The sequence below is a fragment of the Cornus florida genome, unplaced genomic scaffold, assembly GCF_030987335.1.
Source record: "Cornus florida cultivar Cherokee Brave unplaced genomic scaffold, ASM3098733v1 CherokeeBrave_3.0.0_Hap2_Chr06, whole genome shotgun sequence".
Taxonomy (NCBI): Eukaryota; Viridiplantae; Streptophyta; class Magnoliopsida; order Cornales; family Cornaceae; genus Cornus; species Cornus florida.
The window spans coordinates 83,242,139-83,260,830 of NW_026775576.1; the positions used below are offsets into that span (position 1 = coordinate 83,242,139).

Genomic DNA, 18,692 nt, shown 5'->3' on the forward strand with positions numbered 1-18,692 from the left:
GACAGGCCCGAGCTCTCTGCATAGTTAGCGGACATGGGCTGAAAATGAGGCCCAATTAAGCCCAATCTCACATGAGCAACTTCGTAATTTCACACTACAGCACTCTACCATCATTTGTTCTCTTTCAAAACTCTAGCTTCGACACTTGTTCAGTTTGGCTGTCTTCTAGCCACTGAATTTCTTTACCCATTTTTCTGTTTTTCGAATCAAGAAAAAAATGAAAAAACGAATTGTGTTCTAGGGCTCCGGTCGCTCCTCGAATGCTCGAAGTCGAAGGATAAGATTTGGGTTTGTGTTTGGGAGATTAGCTTCAGTTTCATAAGGAGCGGCGCCGAAAAGATTACGAGTAAGCAACTCATCCAATAATTCCAATTTACGGTACTGGTCGTTTTTTGCTTTTTCCAATCTGAAATTGGTTTTTTTTTTCTTGATTCCGCGTGTTTATGGAATCTTTTATCTCCTTTTTGATCAATTTGAATCTAATTTCATTGGTCTGGTTGATTATTGAATTTTGAAAATTTATGGGATGCTTGAAATAGAAGATTTACCCCTTACCTTAGAGGCTTAGAACAAAAAAGGCAGGATAAATTGGATAATCAAAGTGGAATTTATAGCTGGCCGCTTGTTATTCCACATAGTGTATTGCTTGAAATCATGCAGGTTACAAGGCAATCATTCTGGCTTCATTTATATTAATTCTTTCTTTTCAAGGAATGTTGATTGAACCTTGCCTTGGACTTAAATGATTTTGCAGAGAAAACTGAGAAAGGGCTGTTATATATATATGAAGAGAATTTAAGTCATACCTAATATTCCAAGAAAGAACTATGAATTGAAGATTGTGTTAATAATTCGGGTGTTTTTTTGAGCTGGGTATTTGTCTTCTAGGATGCATGTGAAAGTGAAAGAAAGAGTTAAGAGTACTAGTGTGAATTGGGTGTTTAATATTAAATAGAAAGTGAGATTGTTTGCTTTGGTTTTGACAAAGTTCGACATCTGTATAAGAGGTCATGAAGTTGATTGGGTAGAGTTTGTCTTGTTTAAGTCTGTTGAGTTGTATGGAATTATGGATTTAATTGACAACTAGTAACATCTATATACGAAGGTCTGATGAGCTGCAGGGAGGTGTTAATGAAGTTTAGAGGGAGTAAGTGACAGAGATGGAACGTGGGGGCATCGGATGACCTTTGTGTGTGTGTGTGTGTGTGTGTGTGTGTGTGTGTGTGTGTGTGCTACTGCAATGAGTACAATATATGTGTGTGTGTGTGTGTGTGTGTACACATAGAATTTGATAAGGGATTTCTCTGTTTAGGGTATTCTGTAATTCCATAGAATTGATAAAGGAATAATGAATTCCAAGAAAATAAACCAGTACATTATTTATTTGGATGCCTTGAAAATAATCGTTTGCTATAGTTTTGACAACTAAGGGTATATTTGCATGGATAATCAAAGTGGAATTCAATCTTCCGTACAGACTAAAACATCCATTCTTTTTCTGATTATGCACACTGCTCAAACGCACAATTATTTATTGATGGCGATAGATTTATAGTTATTAATTAGTTATCTTATGCACACTGCACAGGCACGCACAATTATTTATTGGTGGTAATAGATTTATAGTTATTAGTTAGTTGCCTTATGCACACTGCACAGGCGCACAATTATTTGTTGGTGGTGATAAATTTATAGTGATGTTTATAGTTATTAGTTAGTTGTCTTATGCACATGGCACATACACATAATTATATTAGTTGTATAATTTGAAAATATCCTGTGAAACTTAAAGGGCCTCGCATTTGAAAGTTCGCCTAGGGCCTCTCAAAATTTTGGAAATCTCAGGGCCGGCCCTGCTTGGGGTTCTTATTTCTATTGGGATTTTGAGAGAATAAAAGAACCAAGCCACATATTTATAAAAAAAAAAAATGGAGGGGGAAAAAAAAAAAATTTGAACCAATCCTACTATACTGTTCTTTTAATGTGGCAGCTTCTTACCTGCAGTGATTGTGGCCCCAGATTTGTGCTTTCTTGTTGTACAGATTTTGGCCCTGACCTCCATTGGTCAAAGCTCAAATTTGGGTTTTTTTTTTTTTTTGAATTGTATTAGAGTAAAATTCATGGAGAGAGGTATTGACAAAAATATATTTTTTATCAGATAGGCACAAAAGCACATCATAAGACCAGCATTACTGAAAAGTCATTGTTAAAGTGTATAAGTATGGCACATACTGTTTCCAAACAGTAGAATGTAACTGCAACAAGAAAACTGTTTTGATTAGCGCATCCCAGAACAATCTGCTTTTCCTAATGCCAGCACTTTTTTTATAACAACGCCAAACAGTAACTGAGTTAATTAGTTGTATAATCGCCTAATGACATCTGGGGTTCCAAATGATGATTTATCTAAGAATCAAAAGTCTCCTTTCTTAGGATCACTGATTTATTGACTTTCTAATTATTGGTTGCATTTAACGGTTCTGTATGACATTTTGTAATGAACTGAATTGGATTTCTTCAACAGTTTTTAAAAGATTTATGGCTTTTATTGCAGTTTGGTGGTCGACTCTTTTATAGCCTGTGATCTGTATATGGTGATGTAGGCTTTCAAGGTCTTTTTATAAGATTTGCTTGCTTGCTTTTGTTTTAAGTTAGATTTTCCTCCCAACTTAACAGTTAGCATGGGTTTCAAGATTTATCTGATCAGATATTTAACCAACTTAATATTCTTTTTAATTCATTTTGTTAACCAAGTATGGTATTTGTTTTAATTTTATAGCCTACCTTGCCTTCACTGCATATATTTTGTGGACTCCCTTTTGTGGTTCAAAGTCTTGTTGTCCATTATTTCTGTGAAGCGTTGAGGTTTGGTTCTTAAACTAAATCTTCATCTGATGCAGAAATGCAAATTTTATGTGTCAGTCACATTGATGGAAATATGAGCCATGCAAGAGATTGTATAAGAAGTTGGGTGAGACATAAAATGGAGTTTTCTGGATCCAACTGGGAATCCCTCTATCTTGGCGTCTAATTGAGTAAGGTGCATACTTTAGTTCCCCATGCTGATATAAATTCTTATTTTTTGTGCACAACTATCATTATTTCCTTTAGGAAAATAAATCAGGATTAGCATTAATATACATCCAAGTAATATGTCTTCTTCAGCTGCGGTTTGGTTCCTTGTTGGCCATTGATTCGTTTTCCTGATAGATAGTGGTATTTGGACAATTTTCTTGGAGTGTTTTTTTTTTTTTTTTCCCCCTAAACAATTTTCTTGGAGTTCCCTAGATTTATTTGTGAAATGAGCTGGTGATAAGTTGCTGAATGGCTGAAGATATTACACTCAATTACTATTCCAAATAGCGGGGCGCGAACACTCAACCTCCCCTTTGGGAAGGAGAGACATCTGGGCTAAAGCCCATTGGTATCTTGTATTGGTTGATTGATCTTGTTTCCCCATAAATGTATCATGTATATGTGATGAGCTGAGCAAATGGTTGTGAACACTTGTGGCTCTTGCCATGTCTATTATGCATATGTGTTGATTTATCTAAAATCAAGCAACTTTAACCAACATGTATTTTTGTTTTTCCAAGGTGTTGAGGTGACTAAATTACTACAACCATAGATGGAAGTTCTGACGTTCTGCATCTTGTTTTAAAGAAAACAATAATGTTTCATATAGTCAAATTGGATAGATTCAGTCAACTTCTGCAAGTTCCTCAAAAGCTCACATTGTTTATAACCCTTGCTTTTGAATCAACCTGCTCCCTGCCTCATAGTACTTTAGAAAAAGAAACTCCTGTTGAGAGAATTACCAGAATTATTAATGACCATCAATTCCCTGATCAACCACTTCAACCTACTCTTTCTCTCCATATACCACCATCTGCCCTTTCCACCCCCTTTGTGGAAAATGTACTTGGTCGCCTCTTTGCAGCACATTCCAATGGCCTAAAAGCATTCGAGTTCTTCAAATTCTCTCTCCGCCACTCCCGGTCCTATCCAAGTTCAGATGCTTTTGAGAAGACGCTCCACATCCTTACGCGAATGCGCTATTTTGATAAAGCGTGGGAATTGATTGAAGAGATCCAACGAACGCACCCTTCCTTGCTAACCCTCAAGTCAATGAGCATCATTTTATCTAGAATTGCGAAATTTCAATCCTATGAAGAAACCCTTGAAGCCTTTGAGAGGATGGAGAAGGATATATTTGTTGGGAGAAAGTTTGGTACCGATGAGTTCAATGTACTACTAAGGGCATTCTGCACACAGAGGCAGATGAAAGAGGCAAGGTCTGTGTTCAACAAGATGCATTATCGATTTTCTCCAAACACCAAGACCATGAATATATTGCTCTTGGGGTTCAAGGAATCAGGAGATGTTACTACAGTAGAACTTTTCTACCATGAGATGGTTCGAAGAGGCTTTATGCCAAATAGTGTAACTTATAGTATCAGAATCGATGCTTACTGTAAGAAAGGTTGTTTCAGTGATGGTTTGAGACTTCTTGAAGAGATGGAACATAAGAATTGCTTGCCCTCTGTAGAAATTATTACTACTTTGATACATGGTGCAGGGGTTGCCCGAAACACAGCCAAAGCAAGGCAGTTGTTCAATGAATTACCGATGAGGAACTTACAACCTGATATTGGGGCTTATAATTCCCTCATGAGCTCTCTCATTAGATCCAGAGACATGAAGTCTGCAGCTGGCTTGATGGACGAGATGGAACAGAAAGGTATTGGACACGACAATGTTACCTACCATACTATGTTCTTAGGATTGATAAGATTGGAAGGCATTGATGGTGTTTCTAAGCTCTATCACAAGATGAAAGAGAGAAATTTTGTGCCCAAAACACGAACAGGGGTGATGTTAATGAAATACTTTTGTGAAAACAGCAGGCTCGATTTTGGGTTGGATTTGTGGGAGTACCTAGTGGAGAGAGGGTACTGCCCTCACGGTCATGCATTGGCTCTTCTGGTCACGGCATTGTGCTCCCGTGGGAGAGTGCATGAAGCTTTCAAGTGCTCAAAACAAATGTTGGAGAGAGGCAGGCAAATGAGCGACGCAGTTTTCCGGATGTTGGAGAGGTCCTTGCTGCAGGCAGGGGATGTAGACGAGTTGAGTAAGCTTCAGCAAATGGCACGGAGATTACAAAATGTTTTGCCCCCCTCAGGAGGGCATGATACTGGCATACCATCACCTCTAATATAAAGTAATGTTATTTAGCTAAAGTTTTAATTAGAAGTAGTTTTAAAATTTGTTGTAATGTCTGTAGGAACATAACCTGAAATTTGTTGGCAGGAGCTAGTTTTATTTTGCTCCTTCCTCACTGGTATTGCATCGCTTTGATAAAATGCATCAAAATTTTAATACCTGAATTTGATAAAGAAAATGAAAGTCCACAACTTGATAATTCAAACAAGTAAAGTAAACAAATTTTAATTACGGAAGTGATATAATATAAAATTACTTCATTTGTTTTTTTTTTTAAATAGAATAAATTGATGCATGGTTTGTTCCAAAGAATACCTAAGGCCTTGCTTGGAATGTAACTGTGAAAACAGTTTTCTGTTTTCAGAGTTACAAAAAAGTGAAAACTTCAAAATAAGTCTGCTTGGATCTGTTTTATAAATGGAAACTGTGGGTTTCTCACTCCGACGTGCTCTCACTCTGTAGGTTTCTTCAAGCCAAGATCTGCTTTTATTCTCTACCGTTGGATCCCAATCGTGTCTCTGTGTTCAGGTGAATTTTTCTCTCTATTCACAAAATGTGAAACTGTTGTATGCATCCCAACATGTATAAGGTAAAAGAGAAACTAATTAGGGTTTTTCTTTGATATGACAAAATTGATACATCCCAACATTAGGGATTTTCTTTGGCTGTCTCATACTTTCCGATTTAGGTTGAGATTTGATTGTTTGATTTGGTTGGGTTTGATTTGGTTGATTGGGTGGGTCTGACCATGGGTTTTATATGGTTTATCTTTTAAGGGTCCTTATCCTTTTACACGGTTTAATCTCTTAAACTTGTCATACTTGAACTAGAAGTATTTGGTTAGTGTTGGAGAACTAATCAAATGAATTGTTGAATTTTCTTGCTCTGTTTTGTTATTTTTCTAGGTGGGTAAAAGAAAAATGTGTTGAACATGTGTATATGCTATTGTATGTATGTCTAGAATAATATTTTTTTCAAATTGACCTTTGTTTTCATGTGCTTAGTAATTCCAACCTAGCTGAGCCTTGTAGGCTATGTAGACATGGAACAAAATGAATTATTTTCTAAGCATCCTTAATTCCACTTACTTGGATTATATAGATTAAAAAGTCGGATCATTCAGTGATTAGCACTTTATAATATACTTTTTTTCTTCTTATAGAAAGGCATAGCAATGAGATGAGATTGAAAAACTAAAATTGAAAGTTTGACTTATTCATAATGATTGCTTAAGGTCTTGATTTATTCTTAAACACTCCTTAAAATCAAATTTATAATTCCTTGATCTACTCTTTCCTTTACATCAGGTACTGAAGATATTAAGAAGGGAGCAATGCATGGATGAATGGGCGAATTCTGAGTTTGGGAGGAATAATTTTGAAAACCGAAAAAGTAATGATGATGAAGTTTTATCCAGATTAAGCGCCAAGTCCGGTGTGGGTGTCGTGTTCCTTGATGTGGAGGGCAATTCCACATCTTTCAGTGGCATGGATCAAAGCAACGGACTTTCCCTAGAGAATTACTTGAAAGGAAGATGGAGTCTTTCATCGAGCTTAGATTTGCTTCTTTGTATTTTATTTAAATAGCTTTTATTTGTTTATAAGAAATTTATGCTACCACCTCAGCTAGGAAGGTGTGGAGTTTATCCCTGTACAATCAAGGAAATAAGAAATTTGCACCCATGATGAGGTGGTTTATGAATAGAAGAAACCTAGGATACAAGATGGGTTCAAGTTTGGAACACAAAATGTGTGGGTTTGATTGTGTACCTTATTTTTTGTTTCTTGTTTCGAAAACTATTTTCAATAAATACCACAAAACAGATTTCTGAATTTTGATTTTCTGAAAATTGTTTTGTAATTTTTTCAGTTGAACACATTTTTAAATTCAAAAAAGTGGAAACGTTTTCCGTTCTCTTAAAACTATTCTTGAAACAGTTATCAGAGTTACATTCTAAACAAATCCTTACTCTTCAATTTTTAAAAAAATTTAAAGTAAATTACACCAATACCCCCTGAGGTTAGGTCATTTTTCAGTTAGATGGAGATTTTGATTTTAATTTTCACTTACATTCCAAATTACTTTTTGTGTTCTTATTTACCCCCACTTGTTTAAATCAAATTTAATATAAAATATCTATAACATTAATTTTCAAAAATACCCCCCTACAACAAAACCCACCTAATCAGACTCTCTCAATCAAAAGTCTTCTGCCAAATCCACTACACAGTAATAAAATCGTCAAGGATTGCGGCTATTACAGTGCCACCTCAAAACCGCCACCACCATCCCTATGGCAAGTGAAAAAATTCATAAATAAGTTCCTAATCTAATGTATAACACCATGTACACAGATATTTGGATCAATATGGATTGCCGGTGGGATACGGGGTTGTATGGTTGTTGACTGGAGGTGGCGGTAGTGGGGCGAGGTGGAGAGGGGGTTGTAGTCGAAGACTGAGCAGGTGGCGCCGGATGCTGGCGTTGACGGCGAGGATCTAGGCCATGGTGAGGACTGTGGCGGTACCGGCTTGGAGCTCCGTCGTGATGGTGGTGTTCCGTCGGCCATTGCGCGTCACCTTAACGCATCACCATTTCAGCAAGAATCACCATCGAAGTCGCAGCAGACAGACGTCCACCATCACTAACGACTTTTTCTCTTAGACCACGGTGGTGTGTCAGATCTACTTGCACCAACACTAAGGGCGCGTTTCTTCACGTGTCGCCGATGGAGCTGTAAATTATGGTCTCGCTCTGGTCAAATCCTGAAGTGCCGGTGCTCTCTCTATCTCATAGTGCCAACGTAGTTGTGGTTTCTCATAGTGCCGCCACCGTCGTGAACCTCCACAAGCCGCCGTCACACTGCTTCCTAAACCTTGCCGTCGTCTCAGCTGTGAACCACCTTTCTTCTTCCGCCGCTGAGTTAGTGTCGCCACCGCAACCACCGTTCCGATAGATGAAACAGAGGATCAGGAGTTTTAATTGGTATGGAAATCTCACCGCAGTACCAGTGGCCACACTCAGCTCGGGCAGGAACGATGAAGGCAGGCGTCGAAACAAATTGAACAACAGTCGTCGGAATGAGGAGTGTTAGAGTCTCTGTAACTAGGATAGGGTTTGGAGCGCGGTGGTGGATGAATTGAGTGGGTTATTTATTTTATATGTTAATCATAATGGGAAAAGGATTTAGTTTTGATATGTTAAAATAGACACATAAGATTTTAGGATTAGGAGTTTTTTTTCACGTTAGAAAAATATAAGGGAGTCAGATAGAGAGGAAAAAAGGGCTAACAAAGTAGAAAGCAGATCAGAGAAAGAGGAGGCCGGATTTAGAAGAGACAGGCGAGTTCTTCTCGGCTAATTGAATTGTTTCATCATAAAAGCATCTGCAGCTCTTTCAAGCGTACCAATATCCTTGTTTTGGGAAGGGGCATCCCACCCCCTATGCACAAATAGGACCATTTGGTAAGACTTTGGCTGATTTGGTGCTTCTTCTTTAATGCTTGAGGCTAATCTGTCTCGTTTATTTCTTTCGTTCCGCAACCCAGATTGAACAACCGGGAGCAATTTACTTACGATACTTAATTGACATTCATAAAAAGTATCTAATGAATTATTACTGAGCGGTCATTTAGGGGCCTTAGCTGGTGATCCGGGCTGTTTCTCTCTCGACGATGAAGCTTATCCCCCATCGTCTCACTGGCCGACCTTGACCCCCGTTATTTTATTTTGAGGTCATATCTAGTATTCAGAGTTTGCCTCGATTTGGTTATTTTGTATGTGTGTATACACGTGTGTAATTTTGTGTATATATATAAATATATATAAAATAAGTTTGGCTGTTTCCAACATCTATATAGATTGGGGACGATGATGTTATAACGTGAGGAGGAAGAGGAAGTAGAAATTCTACGTGGGGTAGTTTGGTCACAAAAATAGTAAACGGAAGATCAAATGGCAACATAATCATTTAACAGTTCAAAAGTATTATAGCCAGCCAAAAATTGACAATAGGAGTCTAAGTGAATGTAAAATCGCTAATTCAAATATATGTAAAATTTAAAATCAAAATATTAATCTAGTTATAAAATGATTTAACCTCGGGAATCTTAGTGTAATTTATCCCAAAATTTAAGTGTGGTGTGAAACTCTTTTTCACATAGAATATCACATTCCTCTTAAGTAGCTTTTTTAAATTTTAATAAATGTTACTACAAAACAAATACTACATTTATCAACAAAATCGTATATCATTAATCTTTAAGAATATTAATGAAATTATGAAATTTATCTTACTTTAATTTCTAATTAAACAATTAAATTGAAAAAAAAAAAAAAAAACCATTAAATTGGGATGGAAGAATTAAAATATTAGGTAACCACCTGAATCTATCCTGAATTTTTAATCCAAGCATAAGTCACTCTAAAACTATTAATCTGATTAAAACCCGAATTCAAAATAAATAAATAAAATTTGGGGTTTTGGGTTGAGCATGTCAGATCAGAGGTTGAATTGGCCCGGGCTTCTCAACCCGCCCAAGTTACCTGAACTGGCACTGTGTGTGGCAATTTCTGTGCCTACGTTAAAACCCTAAACCCTTCTCTGTCTACTGTGTGTGAGCCACACTCTCTCTCTAAACTCGAAACCCTAGTACAATACAGGAATCTGCAGGAGAGATAGCAACGATGGCTAAGGTTCCAATTTGTGATTTACCAGACGTGCCAAAGGGCCAACTTCCACCACACCTTCAGCTCCAGAGGACTCGCGTTTTCTGCAATTCCGATGCTCCCACTCAAGTATTCTTCTTCTTAATCTCATCTATCTTATCTTATATATTATAGTACTAGCCTCGCATATATTAATTTCTGGGTTTTTTTGTTTAAAGCTCTGATCTTCATCGTTGAATTGTTTGATTGGGGTCTTACACTTCTTCGGTTGTGTATATATATATATATATGTACGAGATTATGCATATCAGAATTCTGACATTTTGGGGGGTTTCTGTGAGTAAAGACAGAAAATATACACTATTCTGGTGCTTATGCATCCATGGGAGTTGATAACAGCTTGCGGTTCGACCACTTCCGCAATAACTTTAAAGTAGTAGTGAATCGACTTACAGAGGATGACATGGAGTTCGATTTGATTGGGATTGATGCTTCACTTGCTAATGCTATTCGGAGAATCCTCATAGCTGAGGTGGGTTATTGTTAAACTAAATTCCATTCTATTTATGTTCCATTGAATACTTATAGAGTGTCTATTATATGTATGTTGTTGATTGGGGTACAATGTCATCACGAAATGTTCCAAAAAAATTTCTTGATGGGTTTATTTTTCACTGCCAAGTGCGTGTTTTTTTCAATAAGGTTCTTACGATTTTTTATTTGGGTTAACAAACCCCCCACAACACACACAATTTGGTATCCTTTTCTGTATAGAAGGCAAGGGATTTGTTTGTTCACTTTCTGTTCTTACTGCCTTTTATATTGTTGATAAATAAGCGTGCACAGATTCTCACAGACATAACACATCTCTCTGTGCGCACATGCTGTGCATTGTGGCTTCATTAGCTTTGATATGGTGCTAAAGGTATGCAATTCATCCTTCTTCACTGGTTATGCATGCAGCTTCCCACAATGGCTATTGAAAAAGTTCTTATTGCAAACAATACATCAGTGGTCCAAGATGAGGTGCTTGCCCACAGGTTGGGTCTTATTCCGATCAAGGCTGACCCAAGGCTTTTTGATTATATGTCAGGTTTTGTCTCGCATTTTGTGGTCTTTCACAATTTTTTTTTTTTTTTTTTTGGGGTGGTGGTGTTGTTTCCAATTGTGCTAAGAGAAAAGTTCTTCTCCGTTGTTTTTTAGAGAATGATGTACCTAATGAAAAGAACACCATCGTTTTCAAACTCAAAGTTGATTGCATACGAGGTAGTCCACGTCTTACAGGTATAATTAATTTTCTCAATGGGTTGTGCCCAAAGCTTCATTTTTCTATTGCCAACCATTCTTACTTCCTGTAAATTGTTGTGATGATGTTGCCATGGATAATGCAGTTAAATCAGAGGAGCTGAAGTGGTTACCACAAGGGAGTGAGTTCGAACTGGCCACACAAGATACTTCAAATTCAACCTCAAAACCAAAAACCTACACTTCATTTTCTTGCAGCCAAGACTCTTTGCCAGAATTTTCCAACAATTCCATTGGCCCCAAACATCCAGATATTATTGTAGCTAAACTTGGACCTGGCCAGGTATTGTTTATATTATTTCACTTTTTTGTCGGTTATTACATTCTAGTTTTAGTCAGTGCAAACAGAAACCTTATGCCAACTTTATTTTGACCTACAAAATTCTGACACTTGGCTACTAAGATGCATTTTGTTGTGAAGAATTAAAAAAATATATTAAATCTAATTTATAAATGTAATAATGTCTTGATGGCATCCATGCAGCTCATTTCTGGTTTATTTAAATCCTATGTAATTAATATTGGACTGCCAATTGGTTGAGTATTACTGGAAGAACACAGCTTATTGTATCTAGGTTGTCTTGGATATGTGGCTGGCCAATTTTAATTTTTATATCCAAGGTCATAAATCTAGGAATGCATGCTACAACTGTACTCTTTAATATTAAAAAAATGTATAATTCAACAAAACAATATATTGGGAACCTATAGAAATCTATAAATGTTTTGCAGGTTATGGGCTGTTGGTTCAGACCTTAAGTTCAAGGAATGACTTCGGTTGTTGAGTGACTAGAGTTTAAACCCAAGTTGAAATAAAACAATTTTATTCTTGATGTATTTAATGTAAATTTTGAATAAGTGGATATTGGGGATGGGACTAGATTCTGGAGACTTAGTTTAATTACTAAAAATTTGAGGCTTCAATTGCTTATCATCGTATTGCACAGGGACACTTTAGATGTTCCTTCTGTAAGAATCGTAGGAAAAAAATTAATTCCTAGACAACTATCACGTCTTGAAATATCTTGTGGTTAAGAATTGTATCTATTAAGCCCGGCGGAAGGTAGCTAGAAGAATTTTCTAATCTTGTAAAAGGAGGTGCTCTCCAACTATTGTTGTATAAGTTGAAGACTCAAAGGAATAAACGTTGTGTGTTATTGCTTAATAAGTTAATATCCCTTTCTTCCAATTAGCATTGGCCCTCTTGGAGATCCAAGAAGACCTTTTTCCAGAATTGTACATCCATTGTTATAGGCTTTAAAAGATGCTTGTAGCTATTATTTGACCAATTTATAGTAAATGCAGCTTCACCAACTTACATAAATCATCTACTTTTGGACTTTAATACATTTTTTTATTTTTTAAAATTTAGATATCTCTACAACTCTTCATGCATTAGACTGTCAAACCATGGCAAACATTCAGCTACTGGATGCACCACAAAAAAAATTTCCCTGAATATGCACCACAAATTCATTGGTTCTTCTTCGCTAATATCTCATATTCACATGGCCCCTTAAATAGCTTATTTATGGCCCTGTCAATCTGAAATTAACTTTACTGCTGAAGAAAGACCTTTTTTTCTCCCCGAATACTGCTGGCATTCGTTATAGCCCAAACAATCGATTTTCTTTGAAGTTCTCATTTAATTTATCAACTTGCTTCTTTTGCAGGGAATTGAGCTAGAAGCACATGCTGTTAAAGGCATGGGTAAAACACACGCGAAGTGGTCCCCTGTGGCCACAGCTTGGTATAGAATGCTCCCAGAGGTGATGCAAACTCTTAATTATTACTATTATCATTATAATAGTCAGCAGGGAGATGATATTTGCTTCCACTTTTCACCACTTTCACTCCACTTGATTTATTTTTAATAACTGAAATGACAAAATTACCCCTAAAAGTGGAGTGTAATTGTACTTTTTCTAATAATGTGGAGTGTAAATGTATTTTTGAAGGGTAATTATGTCATTTTCTTTTTCGAAAAAAGTAAGTGGAGTACAAATATCATCACCCTAAGTAGTATTGTTATTATTATTGCAACTACATCTGAAAGCTGCAACTCCAGGTATTCGTGAAAGGAGCTTCATTATAAGTTCTACATGTTTACCTATATAGGTTGAATTGAAGCAAGAAGTTGAAGATGAAAAAGCAGAAGAGCTTGTGAAGAAATGTCCTGTTAATGTATTTGACATAGAAGACATTGGTAAAGGTAAAGCGATCCTATTCACAATGTTATTTAATAATAGGGGTCATAACTTATCACTTGTGCAATTTTAAAAGATCGGGCTGGCAAGCGTGAGAGTGCAGGTTTGAATCTGAGGTCAGCCACTGTGTGCGATTTCACTCAGGTCTGAAATCAACCCATCTCTACGTGCATCCTCGTTTAACGGGGACCAGCATTCTGTACTGGTATAAAAGAAAGCATTTCTGCTTCAGATATGCCTTAAGATTATGGATCATGTCCCACTAATAAAGAGAACTCATATTAGATTATCTCTGTCTGGTAGTTCGGCTGCATATGATATTGGCTATTGCATTGCCCTGATTAATTATTTGGCCGTTGAGTAGGTAAGAAGAGGGCAACTGTGGTTCGGCCACGAGCCTGTACGCTCTGCAGGGAATGTATCCGAGGGGAAGGATGGGAGGATTATGTGGCACTGCGACGTGTGAAGGATCATTTCATCTGTAAGTAATGTAGTGTGTATGCATCATTTACAGATAGTCTAATCATCTCCCAGGATGTGAAATAGTGATAGCATATTGAATGGTTAGCAATCGGGCATACTTCTAAATGTGCCACCACAATACTTGTGGCATAACATTGGAAAAAATATATATGTATATATTATTTATTCATTTATCTTTTTTAGGGTTACAAGAAAGATCCATAATTCTATAAAATAATTTCATTTCAACAAGAAAAGGAGCCTATAAGCTACCAAATCTTTCTAAAATACCTATCATCTTGACCGTATACCCAGGAATTGATATGATATCTAATGGTCTTTCCTTTCTTAATTATCCATGTTATATATGGAAAATATTTTAATTGGTGATCGTAAGTAAACTTAATTGATGGACTTCATAGTTAACTTCTAATACCTTCACTAATGCTTAAACGTAAGAAAATGTACACACAACAGTTGGAAGGCTCTTTAACCTTGAAACTTGAAGTTATATTTTTTTTTTTCCTTAGTTGGTACTCACACACACATGCCTCTACTGAGGCTTGAAACCCTGACCTCCCTTTGGGAAGTAAGGGCCTGATACCGCTAGGTCACTGGCCCGTTGGTGAAACTTGAAGTTATTGACACATCTTCTTTACCGTTTTATACTTAAGCAAGGATAGGCTTGCATCTGCTTCATTTTTAATTCGAAGTGGCCCATCAATAACATGGTGGAGCACAGGAATGCGTGGGAATTTGAAATTTGGATATAGTATTAAATGAGGCCTACCTATATTCTTTTCAACATCAATAATTTAACAAGGTAGATTCCTATTGAATGATAGACACTTCACCAAAGAGATATAAAAGATTATCAGATCATAAATTTGTTGGATAATCTATTAGCTGTGCTCATTTTTATTTTTTCATCTCAATCATCATCTTTTTGCCTTCATCCCCACATGAATGGCTCCACCTAATGAGATTTTTTGTCACGAAATAAAGAGGAAACATGGTTGATTTATTTATTTATTTATTTATTTTACTATAGTTTGTGTTGCTGAACCTTGGACAGTTGGCATTTGGTCACTCATATGTTGGTTCAATTGTTTTTCTTAAGCTTCCTTCTACTGATACAGTTATTATTTGCTGTTTTAAAATGTTTTTCGGTTCTTTACATATATATAAAATTTAACAATGTAAGTTTCATTTGTTTTCCCTCTCTAGTTACTATAGAATCTGCTGGAGCATTACCCCCTGAAGTGCTGTTCACTGAAGCTGTGAAGATCTTGGAGGATAAGTGTGAACGTGTGATAACTGAGCTTTCATGATGTTTGTTCTTAAAAAAATGAATGCATGATTCTGAATGATGAGAGAGGGGTTGAAAGGAAGGCGCTTGTGCACGCACCCCCTCTAGATAGATTATTACGTTGATTCTTTTTATTTTCCATTTTTAAATATATGTTTAAATGTAGCATGGTACTATAAGAATTCACCGGGCATAGTGCTGTAATTGTTGTCACTGAAACTTTGTTTTATGACTGTAGTTTGAACTGTCCCCGGCTAGATTCGTTAACAGCTCACTAATTTGTAATTTGTAATTTGTAACTGATTGTTTTTGAAAAAAAACAATTTTGATCGTGTGTTTGAGAATGGATTTGAGAGTTTGACTTGTGTTAAATTAAGCATGAGCCAAACTGAGATGACATTGTTGGGTTAAAGGGAGGCCAAAGACCTTGTATATGCAATGTGTACTGCATAAATCTACATTGTGAATGCAATAGCATTTTAATAACATCATAAGATTTCGATCTTATTACGTTGCTCTTCGGGATTGGATTAATGTTTATCAGGAACATTTGGAAGCATTTCTATATCATATTTGTCAATTGGAGCTTGTCAAATTTCCCATCCTTGAGACTGTCCTTTTATGGAAGAATGATATTTATTATCTTCAACATGCTTGCTTAAAGCTCTTTTGTATTGTAGCCATCATGCATGGTCTCAACATGTTTTCCAACTAAGAGTGGGAAAACCAAGAATGAAACTACACCTTTGAATCTTTATTTCACCAGGAGGGCTTTCTTCCCTCGGTCATATCGTGCGAGACCGGGAAGCGCCGGGGATTGTACACAGGGAGATGATGATGATGAGTTTGTGCCTTGTGGTGCTTGTATTAATAGTGGATGATCATTTGGTTTTCTATTGTTGATATTGAACAGTACCAAATGATAAAAAAATGTTAAAATACTGCTGCTTTCTATTCAAATTGTAAATGAAGTGATTAAAATTGAAATGTATTTGGATATATAATTGGATTAAACCTTGCAAGTTTTAGGATTTAAATTTATACAAATTTTAGCCTGGAAAAGGGGAAGGGGGAGGGGGAGGGGGAGGGAAAAAATGGAAAGAGGAAGGGGGGAAAAAGAATGCGGTGAACGTGGATCGAACACGTGACCTTCAGATCTTCAGTCTGACGCTCTCCCAACTGAGCTATCCCCGCTGATGTGAATGCTTTCTCGATTATCCTAGTATCTAACTCTCTGAAAAGGTAAGATGGAGGAGTTCCCAAAAACAAGGAAATTATAAGATGAATAGGGATTTGGGATGTAATACCAAAAGTATCCTTCTATAAACCGATTTTCAAGTTTCTCATCCTACAAACCTCTTTCACAACTCTGTCATAAATTATGTTTTCTTTCAAATTCCTTTTTACAAATTTCAATTTATTCCAAATATAAAAAAGAATTCTATTTTAATTACAATCCAATATCTTTTCCCGTTCCAATTTTAATTTTCTTTCAAATTTCAATTTATTCCAAACATCAAAAAGAATTCTATTTTAGTTACCATCCAATAACACTCCTCTAAAGCAAAATTAAGAAAAGAAATTCGACCCACTTGCCAGCTGCTTTTATTTTGTATTTTTAGTTATGAAATTCGAAAAAAGAGAGGTCGAAAATGTGAATGGTAATGTTTTTAGTTTTGTAAAAGTTGACAACACTTCCAACAAAGTGCAGAATCATGAAACAATAAAATCACGCTTCGAAGTGTTTTAAACGCAAAGCACTATACCATTCAAAAAAAAAAAAGCAAGGCACTATAAAGCAGGCAACACACACGTACACACATCACTACACATATATATCAATATACATATACACATACATTTGTTACAACTCCCTGCTGTGGGGCTTCTCTCTTTTGTCTCGGATTTAGTTAACCAGTCCACTCACACGTGGAAGTCTGATAGTAAGCTTATCCTTCAGATCCCTTTAAGTGTCACCGGCAGGTGGATTCCAAAGTGTGGAGTGCTTCTAAGGACGGCCGTTTCTCTGTCAAAAGTGCCTACCATGTTGCGGTTTCTATTCTTGTCAAGAACACTGGCCCTCCTTTAACTGAGGGAAGCAGTTTTGAAGCGGATTCCTGCCGTATGTGGACTTTGGTCGGGTCGATTCGGGCCAATAGGAAGATTCAACTTTTTATATGGCAATGCTTACATGATCGTATTCCGGTCAATAAAGCTCTTGCCATTCGGGGTTCGTCTGTCTCTTCTTTTTGTCCCATCTGTGACTCGGCTATTGAGACGGTGGACCACCTTCTATGCACTTGTCCTTTTGCAATTCTGGTATGGAAGCTCAGCCCTTTTCGACTTGATTTTAGTGCTCATCAGCCTACTGTCTGGAAAAAGCGGTGGATGTCCATGTGTGATGGTTGGCTGGAGCTTGATAATTCTATGGCTTGCATTGGTCTTGCTGCCTTTCTTTGTTGGTCTATTTGGAAATGCAGGAACGACTCGGTTTTTAAGCGTCGGCGCTGGGATCCTTTTGACGCAGTTCAACGTGCTCTCTTTGCCTTTCAGGAATTTTTGGAGGTGTCGCGGCAACATTCACTTTTATCTTTGCCGCTTTCTCCTGTCTCTCCTCCCCCATCGTCTTGGTCAGTTCCGGAGGTGGGATGTTTTAAACTCAACTTTGATGCTAGCTTTTCCAAGTCCAGCGGTTTGTGTGGGGGAGGTATGGTCCTGCGGAATTATTTTGGTCTCCCCGTTAAGGTGGCCTCTGTTTTCATTTTGGTCTCCCCATTTAGAGCGGCTGTTGTTCTCCTTAAATGCTGGGACTACCATGATGTTGCTGGCAGTCATGCGGCTGCAGTCGCCTCGGGTTTGAACAGGCCCTGAGATTGAAAAAATCTGGAGAGGCTTAGGCAGACTTAAAATGTGAGGACTTCCGTACATAAAGTGATATGTTTGTCCTATTTATTTTTTATTTTTTTTTTTTTTTTGGTAAGGCCCCTTGTTGTATTTGGTTAGACTTTTTTTATTTTTTTGGCAGCCCATCGCTCCTGAGGCCCTTTGCTGCAGTTAAATTTTTTTTTTTTTTGGTGGCCCAACATTCATGGCCTATAAATTTTGATTTGCTGTATTTGATTGTAAGTTTTTTTTTTTTTGGCCCATCATACATGGGCCTATAAATTTGGAGGCCCCTTATATTCTGAGGCCCTAGGCGACAGCCTTGGGCCAGGGCCCGCCTGGGTTTGTAATAGTGTTGCTCATTTAGTGAGTAAATATGCTTTGAAGGCCAAGGTTGACGATTTAGAGTGGAGTATTTGGCCCCGTGATTGTTACATGCTCTACTCTCAGATTATGTTTTTTTTTTGCTTCTACGTGAGTTCGCTATTGTTTGTGAAAAAATAATAATAATAAATAAATAAATTGTTTGTGAAAAAAAAATAATAATAAATAAATAAAACATACATTTGTTAATAAACAACCTGTAACATACACATTTTCTCTTTATACTTAAAACTTCCCCAAAAAAAATACCA

At 36.9% G+C, this 18,692-nt stretch overlaps 2 protein-coding genes and 1 non-coding gene across 8 annotated transcripts; 2 read left to right on the top strand and 1 right to left on the bottom strand.

Annotated features, from left to right (window-relative positions):
- The first annotated feature begins 138 nt into the window (after positions 1-138).
- LOC132312407 (pentatricopeptide repeat-containing protein At3g61360) lies at positions 139-6,971 on the top strand. 6 transcript variants are annotated; one of them, XM_059810769.1, is made up of 5 exons: positions 139-378; positions 2,901-3,040; positions 3,597-5,221; positions 5,686-5,751; positions 6,531-6,971. In XM_059810769.1, the coding sequence occupies exon 3, from the start codon at positions 3,673-3,675 to the stop codon at positions 5,218-5,220; it is 1,548 nt and encodes a 515-aa protein (XP_059666752.1). In that variant the 5' UTR covers positions 139-378; positions 2,901-3,040; positions 3,597-3,672; the 3' UTR covers position 5,221; positions 5,686-5,751; positions 6,531-6,971. The 6 variants fall into 6 exon arrangements, with proteins under 6 accessions (XP_059666752.1, XP_059666755.1, XP_059666751.1 ...); XM_059810772.1 differs by having other exon boundaries at positions 2,923-3,040; XM_059810768.1 differs by having other exon boundaries at positions 139-346.
- Positions 6,972-9,736: 2,765 nt separating this feature from the next.
- On the top strand, positions 9,737-15,518 carry LOC132312408 (uncharacterized). Its single transcript, XM_059810774.1, has 9 exons — positions 9,737-10,020; positions 10,238-10,423; positions 10,855-10,984; positions 11,095-11,175; positions 11,283-11,479; positions 12,870-12,965; positions 13,315-13,408; positions 13,768-13,884; positions 15,093-15,518. Exons 1-9 carry the CDS (start codon positions 9,910-9,912, stop codon positions 15,194-15,196), a joined length of 1,116 nt encoding a protein of 371 aa, XP_059666757.1. The 5' UTR covers positions 9,737-9,909; the 3' UTR covers positions 15,197-15,518.
- Positions 15,519-16,295: 777 nt separating this feature from the next.
- On the bottom strand, positions 16,296-16,368 carry TRNAF-GAA (transfer RNA phenylalanine (anticodon GAA)). The gene has a single exon. It is a non-coding gene; the product is annotated as a tRNA-Phe (tRNA).
- Between the last annotated feature and the right edge of the window lie 2,324 nt (positions 16,369-18,692).